The sequence below is a fragment of the Nycticebus coucang genome, chromosome X (assembly GCF_027406575.1).
Source record: "Nycticebus coucang isolate mNycCou1 chromosome X, mNycCou1.pri, whole genome shotgun sequence".
In the NCBI taxonomy this organism is placed as follows: Eukaryota; Metazoa; Chordata; class Mammalia; order Primates; family Lorisidae; genus Nycticebus; species Nycticebus coucang.
This window is the reverse complement of record NC_069804.1, coordinates 23,130,660-23,146,585: the sequence shown is the minus strand read 5'-3', so window position 1 is coordinate 23,146,585 and position 15,926 is coordinate 23,130,660. Positions and strand designations below refer to the sequence as shown.

General features: G+C 40.8%; 2 protein-coding genes across 6 annotated transcripts in view; one reads left to right on the top strand and one right to left on the bottom strand.

Moving 5' to 3' along the window:
- The window catches only part of CXHXorf58 (chromosome X CXorf58 homolog), a 35,508-nt gene extending 21,796 nt beyond the window's left edge, over nt 1-13,712 (bottom strand). The window contains exons 1-6 of the mRNA XM_053578967.1: nt 13,581-13,712; nt 13,220-13,430; nt 9,803-9,938; nt 8,659-8,758; nt 7,255-7,349; nt 2,583-2,694 (exon numbers count right to left, since the gene is read on the bottom strand). Of these exons, the coding sequence (XP_053434942.1) occupies nt 2,583-2,694; nt 7,255-7,349; nt 8,659-8,758; nt 9,803-9,938; nt 13,220-13,430; nt 13,581-13,712 (786 nt within the window). The remainder of the gene's footprint in view (nt 1-2,582; nt 2,695-7,254; nt 7,350-8,658; nt 8,759-9,802; nt 9,939-13,219; nt 13,431-13,580) is intronic.
- APOO (apolipoprotein O) overlaps nt 13,484-15,926 on the top strand; it is a 69,421-nt gene continuing 66,978 nt past the window's right edge. For all 5 annotated transcript variants that reach the window (XR_008377685.1, XR_008377684.1, XM_053580739.1 and 2 more), the window contains exon 1: nt 13,484-13,719. Coding sequence is in view for 1 of the 5 variants with exons in the window: in XM_053580739.1 (XP_053436714.1) it covers nt 13,711-13,719 (9 nt within the window). In the remaining 4 variants the exon portion in view is untranslated. The remainder of the gene's footprint in view (nt 13,720-15,926) is intronic.

Genomic DNA, 15,926 nt, shown 5'->3' with positions numbered 1-15,926 from the left:
TAAACATAAAAAAGTTGGATCAGTTTGCTAAAGGCACAATACCTATGTTCAAAGAGCAAAGGTGTTGAGTATGCTTAGAATGATAAAAGTCCACTATTATAAGTTTTCTATCACCACAAATCGAAGTATAACCAGAGTTTGTTTTGAAGCTGAAATAAAGGAGAAAAGGAATCTTAAAACTGTTTTCTTCAAGTTGGCTATGTTCTGATCATTTAAAATTCATTATAATGTTTAGTGAAAAATTTAAGCTGAATGAATAGTATGTCACATTTTTATAATAAAAAGAAAGAAAATTTAAAAATCTCTTTATGTATATGTTTTAATGGGAAAAAATGAAGGATACTCAGCAAACTAGTAACAGTGATTACTCCAGGAGAGTGAAAGTTGTAGCACAGAAGAGAAGGCCATAAAGGCATATTTTCTTTTTATATCTCTGGGATAATTTAAACAAAAATGTAAGTTATTATATAGCATTATAATGATTTTTAATATATACACAGTGACTTCCAGTCACTGCCTCTAAGGTTCTCACTTTTGCAAGCCTGGGCACAGCACAGGAACAGACCTAGGAGAATTTCAGTTCCTGGAAAAACCCCACTGTATAACCTCAGAAAAGAAACAACTGATGATATTTTATAAGGATAACTAGAAGCTTATTCTGTAGATAAATGTGGCATGAATTTATCCCTCAAGTGTAGGATAAACATATATTTCACATTTGACGTCAATCTATATAAATATTCATGTTTGTAAACACCATTTTCAGTAATGAAAACATGTAGTCCATTTGATACATTACTGAAAGAAAGTTAAATTTTCTCCAATTTTGCCTAAGAACACAAAGAAAATGGTCCCTTTCCTCTTTTTTTTTTTTTTTTTTGAGACAGTCTCACTCTGTTGCCCAGGCTAGTGTGCCGTGCCATCAGCCTAGCTCACAGCAACTGCAAACTCCTGGGCTCAAGTGATTCTCCAGCCTCAGCCTCTCAAGTAACGGAGACTGCAGGTGCACACCACCACGTCTGGCTAATTTTTCTATTTTCAGTAGAGACAGTCTCTCACTTATGCTCAGGCTGGTCTCCACTCCTGAGCTCAAGTGATCCTCCCACCTTGGCCTCCCAGAGTGCTAGAATTATAGGCATGAGCTACTTTTTTTTTTGCTGTTTTTGGCCAGGGCCGGTTTGAACCCACCATATTCGGTATATGGGGTTGGCGCCCTACTCCTTTGAGCCACAGGCGCTGCCCAGCATGAGCCACTTTTTTAAAACAGGGTCTCACTCTATTGTCCAGACTAGAGTGTCGTGCCGTCAGCCTAGCTCACTGCAGCCTCAAACTCTTGGGCTCAGGTGATCCTCCTGCCCCAGCCTCCCAAGTAGTTGGGACTATGGACATGTACCACCACACCCAGTTAATTTTTAAAAATTTTTATAGAGATAGTGTCTCTATATGTTGCTTAGGTTGGTCTCAAACTCCTGGGCTCAAGGAATCCTCTTGCCTTGGCCTGCCAAAATGCTAGGATTATAGGTGTGAAGTGTTGCACCCAGCCCCCTTTCCTTTCCTAATACTCTCCAGAGTCAATGCTGCACATACTGGATCTGATCAGAAACTGCCAAGCCATGTGGTCTTTCCTCTGCAAACATGCTAGAACTCATAACTTAAAGTGGGCCATACTTTTTGTGTAACATAAGGGGGATGTTGCTGTGGTTTCAGGAAAATAACCTTTGATATATGGTGTATAAAAGGCTAAATATAAGAATGTCCCTGCTATTAAAAGTGTGGGCTATGGACCAGCAACAGCTGCAGCATTTTAACAAGGTCCCCAGGTGATTTCTTTGCTGTAGATAGAATTGTGGTGAATATTCATGAAACTTGAAAGTGTGATGAGAACTCATGAAAAAAGAATAAATATTTTAAAAGTTCATCTTCAATAGCATAGTCTAGCACATTTTTTCTAAATGTGCTACCAGAATCAAAGAAACAATAAAATTCCATTAAAACAAATAAAATTGTATCAAACATTCTGCATAATTTAAAAGCCTTGACAGGCCACTTTAGTCCATTATTAACAGATGAAAATTGTAATACAAAGAAAAAGGATGGATATTTTCTAGAGCTTTGGACGAGTAATTTATTCCAAAACGTTTTTTTGAGTTTGAAATACAGTGCTTAAAAAAAACACCACTACTGACTGGTGGGCTGTTTAATGGCAAATAATTTAGTTTGCATACTTTTTTTTTTTTTTTGAGACAGAGTCTCAAGCTGTCGCCCTGGGTAGAGTGCCGTGGCGTCACAGCTCACAGCAACCTCAAACTCTTGGGCTGAAGCGATTCTCTTGCCTCTGCCTCCCAAGTAGCTGGGACTACAGGTGCCTGGCACAACACCTGGCTATTTTTTGGTTGTAGTTGTCATTGTTGTTTGGCAGGCCCAAGCTGGACTCGAACCTGCCAGCTCCGGTGTACATGGCTGGCGCCCTAGCTGCTGAGCTATAGGCGCCGAGCCCTAGTTTGCATACTTCAAATGCAATTCAGATACTACAACTATGTTAAGAAGCTAAATTAACTAAAATGTACATCATGAAACATTACCTTATTTGATGATTTTAATGACTTTTTTCCGCTAAAATACTTGTAACCTCGGCCTTCGTTATGAAGAAAAATTTTAAACACAATGAAAGGTGGAAATGTTTCACCACTAAATCTGAAATAAAAATCAAAAAATTACTCATTTGGCATCAGGTTTTGGGTTCAGTTACTTCTCCCCCTGTACTTAAGATAGTTCAGACAGCTTTTTGCATACAGGGGTAAAGGCTATCCCAGATCATATAAAGAGCTAATACAGAAATGGATTGCAGAGGATGAAAGACTGACATTTTGGTGTGCTCACAACTATTCTCCTACCTGTGCCAGACTGGACTGGACACAGAATGAGAGATGAGAGCTACCCTCATGGTAACTTTTAGTCAAAGAGTCATGCCTTAGCCCAGGGGTGGGCAATTTGCAGCCTTAACGCCACATGTGGCCTTCTAGGTCTTTTGACTGAATTCAAATTTTATAGAACAAATTCTTTTATTTATATTGACACATTTTTTGTTTCTCTTTTGTATTTTTATTCTATTTCTTAAATGAACATATTTGAAATACTAAAGAATAAAATAAGTTTCAATAAAATAATCCTCCTAGATTGACCGGCACACTTAGAACATTAGTAAACCATAGGCCTAAAATGAGGGGTGCTACGCTTATAATTTAGTTCTAACTTCCCCAACCTGACTGGCACCACTACAGCACGAGGCTGGATGGTCAGAGTTTATGGGCGTCAAGTGTTACCAGCTTTTGAGAATGGTGCACTGTATTTCTGTATGAAGTAGAATTTGTGAATTCTGTGAATACTGCACAGCTTGACAGTATTTTTTAATTCTGTCCTCTTAAATGTCATGTCAAAGAAGACCAAGAGAATGCTTAAGGAAGAAAACAGATTTTTTAATGAGGATTGGGAATTGCAATATTATCTTGTTTCTGCTAAAGATGAGATTATTTGCTTGCTTTCTGATACTGCAATAACAACATTAAAGAAATTCAATGGTCATCAGCATTATAACACTCATAAAGACCACAAATATTTTAAATTAAGGAGAGGTGTGAAAGATTGTATTGCACAAAAGAAAAGATGAAAAGCAAAGCAAAAAAGAAAAAAGAAAGAAAGGAAAAGAAAAGACAATTCTTTTAAACAGCAATAAAACCTGGAAATAATACCACTGGAGCAACTTTTAAAGTAGCTTATATACTTGGGGGGAAAGGGAAGCCATTCAGTGACGTAGAAATTGTGGAAGAATGCATTGTTGAAGTTGTAGGATGCTAATACGCTGATAACATTTTTTTTTTTCTTTTGTGGTTTTTGGCCAGGGCTAGGTTTGAACCCACCACCTCTGGCATATGGGACTGGCGCCCTACTCCTTGAGCCACAGGCGCCGCCCGCTGATAACATTTCAAAGTACAAATAACTGTCTCTTTCAAGGAGAACCATAACTAATCAGCAGCACAAATTAGCCTTCAACTTAACAGAACCATTTCATGCAATACATCAAAAGGAAAATATATATTATTCAATCACTTTGGATGAATCAACTGATACTACTGACTCGGCAAGGGTTTTATACTTTATTTGGGTCATAGAAGATTTTCTTTGCTAAAAAGAGTCACTCACTTTGGACATTCTTGAGAAAATAACACAGGGAATGGATATCAACAACTTTCAAGATAAATTTTGTGAGGTTGGACTGAATTTGGTAAATTTAGTGAGTGTATGTACAGATGGTGTAGCTTCCATGACAGGGAAACATGAGGGTTTATTGCACAGATTAAAAAAAAGTATTAACAGAACCAGATGCTCTAATTTCTTCTCACTGTATCTTACATCAGCAAAATCTCTATGCTAACGCTATAATTTTAAGTGATACTTTGCAACAAGTTATAAGTATTATTAACTATACTCGTACAAATACAACATGGCATCATCAGTCAGTTTGGTATTGTAACATGTTAAAGTTGAACAATGAGGTATTCAGTGTGAATTTGCCATATCACTAAAGTATATTGGTTATAGCAGGGACAAGTGTTAGCCAAAATTTTATCTCTGTGAGAACAGATAGTTAAATTTTATGAAGAACAGAATCAGTAGTGTGAATTATTGAAAGAAAATTTCTATAGAAATGCAGTATTTCTGTGTGATATCATATCAAATAAAAACAAATATTTCTTTGCAAGTCTATATATGACATGTGGCAAAAAGAAGAATCCAAGCAGGGCCGCACCTGTGGCTCAAAGGAGTAGGGCGCTGGCTCCATATGCTGGAGGTGGTGGGTTCAAACCCAGCCCCGGCCAAAAACTACAAAAAAAAAAAAGAAAAGAAAAGAAAAAAATAAAGAAGAATCCAAGCAGGCTCAGTGCCCATAGCTCAGTGAGTAAGGTGCTGGCCACATACACCAAGACTGGTGGGTTCAAGCCTGGCCCAGGCCTGCTAAAAACAATGACAACTGCAACCAAAAAATAGCTGGGCCTACAGTCCCAGGTACTTGGGAGGCTGAGACAAGAGAATCGCTTAAGCCCAAGAGTTTGAGGTTTCTGTGAGCTGTGACACCGTAGCACTCTACTGAGGGCAACATCATGAGACTCTGTTTAAAAAAAAAAAAAAATCGAAGCATTTTGAAAAAAGGTTTTTTCTTTTTTCCAAAATACTTATTCTTTAAAAAGAAATTTCAGATGGACATTTTTCCCAGTTAGCAAAGGTCACTAATGAACAGGATGATACGTGTAAATCATATGAAGAATATGCAGTTGTTATAGACCTATTGGAAAATACAATGAAAAATTCACTGACTTTGAGAGTCATGACATCACACTCAAATTAACATTGCAGCCTTGCTTAGTTGATATCACCAAGGCACCTACAGAATTACAGATGGAATTGATTGAGCTCTCAGTAAATGACATTTTAAAGTCATTATTTGATGCTAAGAAAGATCCAATTGAAATATGGAAAAATGCAATAGAATACCCATGCCTTCAGCAACATGCCCCCAAAATGCTTTCTTGCTTTTCTACCACCTATTGCTGCAAATCTACATTCTCCTACCTAAGCCAAAATCAAGATGCCCTTAATATCACAAGTGATTGATGCCCATCCAGATCAACTGAAACTGTGGACCTCCATGCTGCAACTAAATATTTACATGATTTCCAACAAAAAGCAGATACAACAAAGTCATTAAAAGGTTAACTTTAAAATTAGCAAATAGTTTTCATTTTTGAAATTATGAAGTAGTCAGATTTTTATAAAATAATGTACATTTTTAAGCATATCTAATTGAAGTTTCTTGAATGTGGCCTTTTTGATTATACCTAAATTAATGCAGCCTTCCATTTTTTTTCGTGCCCTTGATTCCAAGATGACAAAGAAAAGAAGGAACAATAGTTGTACCAAAAAGGACCATGGCCACGTGCACCTATTTGCTGTAGAATTGTGCCCAATGTGTGCCTAAAGACAAAGCTATGAAGAAGTTCATCAGTTGGAACACGGCAGAGGCCGCCACTATCAGGGATATTTCTAAAGTGAGTATTTTTGATGCCTACCTATGTGCTTCCCAAGCTGCGTGTGAAGCTACATAACTGTGTCATTTGTGCCATTCACAACAAGGTAGTCAGGAACTGAGCCACAGGTGCCGCCCTATAAATTATTATTTTTTGACACAGTCTCACTCTATTGCCCTGGGTAGAGTGCCATGGCATCATCATAGCTCACAGCAACCTCAGTCTCTTGAGCTCAAGAGATCATCTTGCCTCAGCCTCCCCAGCAGATGGGATTACAGGTGCCCACCACAACGCCCAGCTAGTTTTTTCTATTTTAGTAGAGACAGGGTCATGTTCTTGCTCAGCCTGGTCTCCATCTCCTGAGCTCAAGCAATTCACCTGCCTCAGGCCCCCAGAGTGCTAGGATTAGAGGCCTGAACCACAGCACCTGGCCCTCACCCCAACTTAGACCTGAGGGTGCCACCCTGTGACTTCCACCAAAGCCCATGTGAAGCAGTTGAGTCCTTGAGGACTGAAGAAAAATTGTCCTTTGGATGGCGCCTGTGGCTCAGTGGGTAGGGCGCTGGCCCCATATACTGAGGGCGGTGGGTTCAAATCCAGCCCCTGGCCAAACTGCAACAAAAAATAATCGGGTGTTGTGGCAGGCGCCTGTAGTTCCAGCTACTCAGGAGGCTGAGGTAGGAGAATTGCCTAAGCCCAGGGGTTGGAGGTTGCTGTGAGCTCTGACACCACGGCACTCTACCGAGGGCGATAAAGTGAGACTCTGTCTCTAAAAAAAAATTAAAAGAAAAGAAAGAAAAACTGTCTTTTGGAAAACAACAAAGTGGAAATTATACTTAATATAGTATGTTGAATGTATCTGTGCCCAATAGAGTAGGGGTTTGTATATTTTATACCAAGTGTTCAAATGTGAATTGCCACATAATTTTTCATTGGAAAGAAAGCTTACCTGTTTAATTTAACTTTTGCAGTCTTAAAACAAATATGGCCTTCCAACATGAAAAGGTTCCCCACCCCCGCCTTAGTCTCTTCACATAAAAAATAAAGAAATACATTTACTGGTACTTTGTAATTATATCTTGAGAAGTTTTGAAGATTAAAAAATATATTTCTAAAATTTTGTCTTATTAACTAAGTACTTCTTGGGAGTAAATCAGCATAGATACAGTACCTGAACCTGACTTTGTACTTCATGCTAGGATCTTTAAGAAGGTTAGCCTCTACGGGGCTTACTTTCTTCATTATTTCATATGTCACATAGTATTCCTGAAATAGATGACAGTGCTGTAAAAATGAAAAGTGGTACCCTGCCAGACATAATTTACTGACTGTAACAGAGGCAGCATGGTAAAGTGAATACTACACTGGACTTGGGAGTTCTACAGAGGTGGGTTCTTGTCTTGGCTGCTCCATATATGATCTATGTAGCCTTGAGTCAGTTACTTAATCTTTTTGGCCTCTAAGTTTTGGGTATCTGTCCCTTCTTGAGATTACAGGCACAGTTCCTTCCCTATGACACTTTTTCACAATATATTATAATTACTTATACACTTGTCTGTCTCTCCTACTAGAATGTAAGCTTCATGAAGGTAGGGGCAGTGTCTTTCTTCTTCACAATATTCACAATATTCGTAGCATCTAGTATAGTACCTGGAACACAGAGATACTAAAAAGTATATTGATGCTTAATGAATCACTATAACATGAGGATGATAATAGTAATAAGTTACTAGCTTTTAAGCATCTTTTATGTACCATAGATTATATTTGGTACCTTATATATACATAACTTCACATAACCTCACTTAGTCCTATTTCTTTTTGAAATTGTATTGCCCAGGCTGGTTTTTGAACTCCTGGGCTCACAAGCAGTCCTCCCACCACAGCCTCCCAAGGAGCTGTGACTATAGGCACATGCCATTGTACTCAGCTGTTTTTTTTTTTTTTTTTTTTTTTTTCAGTTTTTGGCCAGGGCTGGGTTTGAACTCACCACCTCCGGTATATGGGGCCAGCATCCTACTCCTTTGAGCCACAGGCGCTGCCCAGTACTCAGCTAGTTTAAAAAAAATTTTTTTTTGAGATCATGTCATCCTTATAAATAGCAATATTATTGGAATATTATCATTCCCATTTCACAAATGAGAAGGCTGAAGCTCAAGGAGGTTTTGTAGCCTATACAAAGGTATACAGGTAGTAAATAAGGAATCCAGGATTCAAATTTAGTTCTGTTTAATTCTAAAGCCCCCTCTCTTTCCCCCAAACAACTCCACCCTACCTTTATGCTTATGATAATCACATAAAAACTATACTGGAGGTGGTGGGTTCAAACCTGGCCCTGGCCAAAAACTGCAAAAAGAAAAACAAACAAACAAAAAAACCCAGTCATCCACATTAAAAATAAATCCAGAAATATCCAGTTAGAGATAACAAAAGTAATTCCAGAATGCCATGCAATATTACTAAAGATCTAAATGGAAGCTATGAAGAAGGTTATCTATTCTGTGTGTCATTAAAGGATCTTTTAGCTTGATAAGTAATTAAATTTGTCAGAAAAAAATAAAAGCAAAATACATACGGCAGCACAAACAGTATGTTTTAAGAGTTTAAATAGGGCTCTGTTTGCATGAGCTAACCAAGCTCTCTGTATTGTTCGGGCTGAAGTATCTCTTCTCCGTCTGAGAGGGAAAACAAGATTAATATTTATGAAATAGTTTTTATTTTCCTAAAATCTTGGAGAACTCATAATTTATACTTCTTCCTCCTGTGCCTCCCCATTCCCCAGTCTAAGACTGACCTAATGAGGAACATTTGAATGTGGTAATTGGAACTGGTCATCTGCAGGCTCTAGTCAGAATGAGGATATGAAATACTTGAGAATATTTCCCTCGAGATTAAAAAAAAACTTGGCTAAAATTTTATCATCAAGAGGCATATGCATTATAAATTTACCACTAAGAGGCATATGCATTATAAATAAAAAGTGAGAAGAAACAAACTCACTTTCTAAAAACATCTATGACCTAAAATGATTCAGTTACAGTTAGTTCTTAAAAACAATGTCCAACTAGTTATGAAAATGGAATGTGGAACAGTTGAAGTTACAGGAGGCCCAGTTCTCTTCTGGGGGCAGATATGTATGCCTCAGGAAAAGAAACTTCTTCTCTGATCTTTGCTTGAACCAGGTTCATCCCAGTCAGGTCAAAGAATTATTCTACTATACTTCTGATCATGTCCCAGCACTGTGGTGGTCTTTCTCTCCAATACCCTCCCAACCCATCATTACCCTTCACAGAGCTATGTGCAAAGAGAACCACTCCTGCATAATGTCACTGTTGGCTGGCAAAATGCAGACTACAAGATACAGATAGGAAAAGGCCTGAAGTATGCAAACAAACCTTTGAATCCTGCTGATGCACTTTATCAGCAGTTTAACCTTCTGCAAGCCTCTTATCTTCTCCTAGATGCCACTTCTTCATTTATAAAATGTAATAATAAAACTTTCATAAGGCCACATCAGGTTCAAAGTGATGTGCACTAACATGCTTTGTAAATTAGAAAATACTAAAATTATATAATAATTATTATTCAATTTAAAAGTAATTTTAAGATGCAAAATAACCTCTAATTTATAAAAAAAGAAATGCTTGAAGTTATATGGGTATAACATTTGAAAATTGTTACTTGTGGAAAATGACACGAGGCAAAAGACGGATACTTACCTTTGTTTTAGCCTTGCCTTTGCATCCTTTGCCAAATATACTTTGCGTTCTTTTCCAAAGAGTTCATTACCTAATTGTGTAATAGCAGTACTGGGTCTATTTAAGAAACGATTCATTTTCTTTACAATGAAGTAATCTGAAAGTACATAAATTAAACCTTTAAGGTCATAATTTATATTATTACACTGTTTTGACTAGACTCAAAAGCCATATGATGATTGCATTAATTCTGAGCCCTTTAAAAAAGGAAGCCATTGTGGATTTCTTAACGTTACTCACAGTTTACATTTTTTGTGTACTAAAATTGTTATGTGGTATATGGGAAAGACAAGTGGATCTATCCATAGCTTTCTAACTGGTCTGTTTCCAGTCTCTTCCTCCTATTTAGCCTTCACACTCCAGCTGGAGTTAACTTTTTAGAGCAATAAGTCAATCTTATAGAGTCCCCAACTATCACCCCAACAGGCTTGTTAGGCAGAAGGCATTGGGATAACTATGGAATCCCCAGTGCCTACCAGAGTTAAGAGTTTGTATATGCTTGTTTGAAAACTTTTTGTTCTGGTTTGATCATCAAATAGCAATGATACTTTGAACAAGTTACAACTTCTCAAGTGGTTCAGTTCCCTCCCTGATAAAGTGAGAAGGTGTGCACCAAATTATCTGATTCTGCCTCTAACTTTGTATTCTTTGAAGCATTTCTCCAATCTGGATGCAGCCCCTAAATTCTTGGTCACTGCTTAGTCTCTTCTGCTAAACCAGAGTCTCTTTATATTTTCTGTTAGTGCCATGGACCCCTATGAATGTATCCCTTCTAAGAATTATGCCTTTAAAATGCATGACATAAAATACAAAGGATTACAAAGGATTCCAATTATATTGAAAAAAAATATATATATATACATATATTGCAGTTTTTGGCTGTGGCTGGGTTTGAACCTACCACCTCCGGTATATGGGGCTGGAGCCCTATTCCTTTGAGCCACAGGCACCACCCATAAATATATTTTTAAAAACACAATTATCAGGCTCCGTGCCTATGGCTCAAGCGGCTAAGGAGCCAGCCACATACACCTGAGCTGGCGGGTTCGAATCTAGCCCGGGCCCGCCAAACAACAATGACGGCTGCAACCAAAAAATAACCGGGCATTGTGGCAGGCGCCTGTAGTCCCAGCTACTTGGAAGGCTGAGGCAGGAGAATCGCTTGAGCCCAGGAGTTGGAGGTTGCTGTGAGCTGTGATGCCACAGCACTCTACCCAGGGTGACAGCTTGAGGCTCTGTCTCAAAAACAAAAAACAAAATTATCATAGATGTGTCTTCTTTATGCATCAAGTAAGAGATTTAATAACTATTGTACTTTTGAAGTAGTAATGAGCATGGATGGTATTTCGAGATATCTGCCATGACCATGATGTAATCTGAAAATATCTGTGCTTTCTATTAATGACAAAATCACAAGTATTGCTACTATTACTGTGGCCTGTTGCCTACACTGCAATTGAAAGAAATGGTAAAGTTCAGCATTAGAGGTTAATTAAAATGAAGTTGTTTTTCTTTCCTCATCCAAGTTCACATTACCCTGGAATTAAGAACTCCTGCCCTAATTCATCACTATGCTTCACATTTTTATATTTGTGTGATGTTGTATTACTAATGCGGAGCCTTCAGAGTCTATTCGGTATTTCTCATTGGGGATGGGGATGGGAATGGCTTGGAATATACAATTCTCTTGAGAAAGAGATAAGCAGCCCTTAACATCTGGGAGCTGGCTTGACACTCATGGCTGGGCCTTGTACTTCTTAACAATACCCAGTGTAAAGAAAAGCCCTGCTTCCTTGAACTCACCCCAAAATCACCCAACCAAAGCCCAAATCCAATCATAAACCTAAGACTCTTACTGACATGCCCCACTGGTTTCCCAAATGTGTGTTTTCTTTGCAGCAATAAGAAACATAACTTCTTCAATTTTAGGTGTGTTCCTAGTGGTCTTTGGCTGGAGGGCAATGACACATTACTGTTTAAATCCCCAAATCTGGCCTGGCACCTGTAGTTCAGTGGTTAGGGCGCCGGCCACATACACAGGGGCTGGTGGGTTCAAACCTGGCTGGGGCCTACTAAACAACAATGACAACTACAACAAAAAAATACCCAGGAGTTGTGGCGGGCACCTGTAGTCCCAGCTACTCGGGAGGCTGAGGCAAGAGAATCCCTTAAGCCCAAGAGTTGGAGGTGGCTGTGAATTGTGACGTCACGGCATTGTACGCGGGCGACATACTGAGACTCCGCCTCAAAAAAAAAAAATTGGGCTCAGCGTGTGAATTCTGTGGTTAGGGCGCCGGCCACCCACACAGACGCAGCCGGGTTCCCTGAGCCCACTAAACAACAGTGACAACTGCAACCAAAAACTAGCCGGGCGTTGTGGCGGGCGCCTGTAGTCCCAGCTACTTGGGAGGCTGAGGCAAGAGAATCACTTAAGCCCAAGAGTCGGAGGTTGCTATGAGCTGTGACGTCACAGCACTCTACCGAGGGCGACATAGTGAGACTCCGTCTCAAATAAAAATAAAAATAAAAATAAATAAATCCCCAAATCTGCTGGGCGCGGTGGCTCACGCCTGTAATCCTAGCTGTCTGGGAGGCTGAGGTGGGCGGATCGCCTGAGCTCACAGGTTCGAGACCAGCCTGAATCAGAGCGAGACTTCGTCTTGAAAAATAGCGGGGCGTTGTGGCGGGCGCCTGTAGTCCCAGCTACTGGGGAGGCTGAGGCAAGAGAATCGCTTAAGCCCAAGAGTTAGAGGTTGCTGTGAGCTGGGACGTCACGGCATTCCACCGCGGGCGACAAAGTGAGACTGTCTCAAAAAAAAAAAAAAATCCCAAAATCTTTCAGATGCCTTCCTGATGGGGCTTACACTGTTAGGTTAGGATAGAAATGAAGAAATACGAAATACATTCTCATTATGAGACAGTGCAACAACTGTTTAGGCTAGAACACAGGCTAAAAGACAGACCACCTGGGATCCTAGCTTCCCACTTTCCTTTCACAAATTACCTCTCTTTACCTCCGTTTCTTCATCTATAGATTGGGAATAATAATTGTATCCACCTACTTGGCTTGTTGAAAAGATGAGATGAATAAGTATAAGAAGTTTAGATCAGAGCTGCACACATCCTAATAGCTGTATCAGCGCTTGCTATTCTTGTCAATAAGACTATTATTGCCATTATTACTTCTGCAAATATTAAGGGACATTTGATTCCCATTGAGGGGCTACGCTTAATTGTCTTGAAGAGAAAAAACAAAACTAGAGCATTTTGCGACTAAAAGACATGGCATATTAATTTAAATCTAAAACCTGAGAAACGTCCGGCCCACAAAATCAATCTAAAACCCTTTTTTTTTTAATTTGTGAGGTAAATCCAGACCTCCAATCTGCGCTTTCCCGCTGCGAGGCTGTCTAAGCCGTCCGAGGTTGGCCGAGCGCCCCCTCCCGGTCGACTCAGGGGACAGGGCACCCAGCTCACGCCGCTGGGCGCCCAATCCTCGCTGCGAAAACGGTTCCCAGCGGAGCGCGGAGTGTCTCCCTCCTCTCGGCTCCCACGCTCCGCCCCTACTGAATGGACGCTTTCCTGTCGCCTAGCAACCGCCGGCGAGGGGGCGGGGCCACCCAGAGGGCGGGGCTTGCTTTCTCCCGCAGCCCACGGCGCAACGAGATGTATCTTGGGGAAGCCGCGTCCAGCTGAGGGCTGTAGAGCTCAGCCTTCGCTGCATTTGAGTAAGCAGTACCGCAGTCTCCCGCACCGCGGCGGCTTGCAGTCGGAGAAATAAGGGCCCTTCCGGGCCTCCGTAGCCGCCTTTCTGTGGTGGGCGTGGCCGAGATCGCGGTGACCCTGCCGGAGCCACCGTTGCCAGCGACATGTTCAAGGTGAGAGCGTGGAGCAGGGTCACAGCTGTCACCGCCCTCTCCCGGCCTCCCAGAGCCTTCCCTGCGCTCGCGTGGGGTTTTTCCGCGGACTAGGCCCAGTTGGCCCCGAGGCTTTTCCCGCCGCCGAGCCGGCTGCGTTCCGGCTCTGCGGTTCATTCACTGGTCTGCTTGGGGCAAACGGCTGCCCAGAGAAGGCGTGAGACCCCGGGGTGGGTGGGAGCCACCCTTTGGGTTCTGCTTTCCTGAATAAAACACTATGGAAAGTTTAAGTGCCTCCCTACAAAGTACCCATTCTCCTGGCTGGTGCCCTACTGGGGTCGTGGGTAGTGTTAGGCCAGTTCAGGTCACTGCGGGGTTCTTGGCTTTGGTTGCCTGGCAAGGTCAGGTTTCAGAACTTGGTATGTAGATGGGGGAGGGTTATCTTCCGAGAAGCTCTCCTAGGGTGTAGGGGGACTAGCGTGGGGTGACTAGTGAGAAGGGAAGCTGGAGCTTTGCTCCAATTCCCTGGGAACATAATTTAATATGGACGAGTCTATCCCCTTTACATTTTATGAACTGATATCTTTTTTAAGAAATCGACTTTTACAGTGAAGATTTAATTTCCCTCATTTAGCTTAAAACCATCATTTTCTTTATAAAAAGTAAGTTCTTTTTTTGTCATAAGAAATCACAGACCAGCAGAAATTAATCTTCAAAATTGACTTTTCAAGAAGCATAGTTCCCGCAAAATAGTTATAATGAAATCTCAAAATTGTACTCTCATTTTGAAGTTTTATTGTGTTCCTGCTGTGTGCTTTGGGCACATTAGTAAAGACTATAAAATCAGAATATCGAGTCTGCCTTCCAGTCCTGGCTTTACCCTTTCTAGCTGTATGAGCTTGCACAAGTCATATAACTTCTCTGTACCTGTTCTCCTGTTGGCGAAATTGGGATAACAGCATCTACCTCATTCACAGGGTTATTAGAAGGAGTAAGTAAGTTGGTATGTGTAAAGCGCCTGGAAAAGGCCAAGTATTTGCTTTTATTCTGTTTTCAGGTAGCACACAGTTTAGTTAGGAAGACAGGCCTCATGAGTAACCTTCATGTTATTTTTGAGTTGTTTGGTTTTAGGGTTACAACAGTGAAAGATATGCTGTGGTCAGTTTAACTATATGGGAACCAACAACGTAGTGTGGTGGTAAAAAAGCAGGAACTACTAGGCTTAACCAATGTGTTCTTTTTTTTTTTTTTTGAGACGGAGTCTGACTTTGTCAGCCTAGGTAGAGTGCTATGACGTCATAGCTCACAGCAACCTCAAATCTTGGCCTCAAGCAGTTCTCTTGCCTCAGCCTCCCAGGTTGCTGGGACTACAGGCCCCGCCACAATGCCCAACTGTTTTTAGAGACAAGTCTTGCTCTGGCTTATGCTGGTCTCAAACTCGTGAGCTCAAGCAATCCACTTGCTTCTGCCTCCCAGAATGCTGGGATTACAGACATGAGCCACCATGCCCGGCCCAACCCAACCCAACCCATGTGTTCTTAACCTGGGGCCCTCAGCCCCTCAATGAGTTTGTAGATAGAATTCAGGGGATCCCTGAACTCTGATGGGAAAAAGTAAGCCTTTATTTTCACCAATATCTAACTGAAATTTTTCATTTTCTTCAGTTCTAAACATGGGTAACTTTCAGTTATCTATTGTTGGGTAATAAACCACTGCAAACCAATGCCTTAAAGCTATAATGATGTTTCAGTTTTTTCAGTCTGTAAATGGGCTGGACAGTTCTTCTGGCATCCCTCAGTGGCTGAATTCAGCTGATGGTTTGACTGAAAGGTGGCCTCACGGCCATGTCTGGGGTGCCTAGACACCCTCTGTGTGCCTATCTTGGACATCTTCACATGGTTACTGGGTTCTAAGAGAGTAAGTCCTACTGCTCAAACACTTGTATCACATTTGCTGATATCAAAACAAGTCATGGAGCCAGTCCAGAGTTGATATGTGGGTGGAGTTACACAAGGGCATGGATATGAGGAGGTGAGGTTCATTGGGAGCCTTTAATTTAACAAGCTCCTATGGCAGCAGACCACTGTGGTATTATAAGTTTGTGTCCAATTTAAAATAGTTTAAGCTATTAAACTTTATGGACACTCTGTATTAGCAGTACCTGTCACCAATAGAAGCCACAGTACCAATGCAAGTCACAGATATTTTCATGTCACATATAGTTGCAG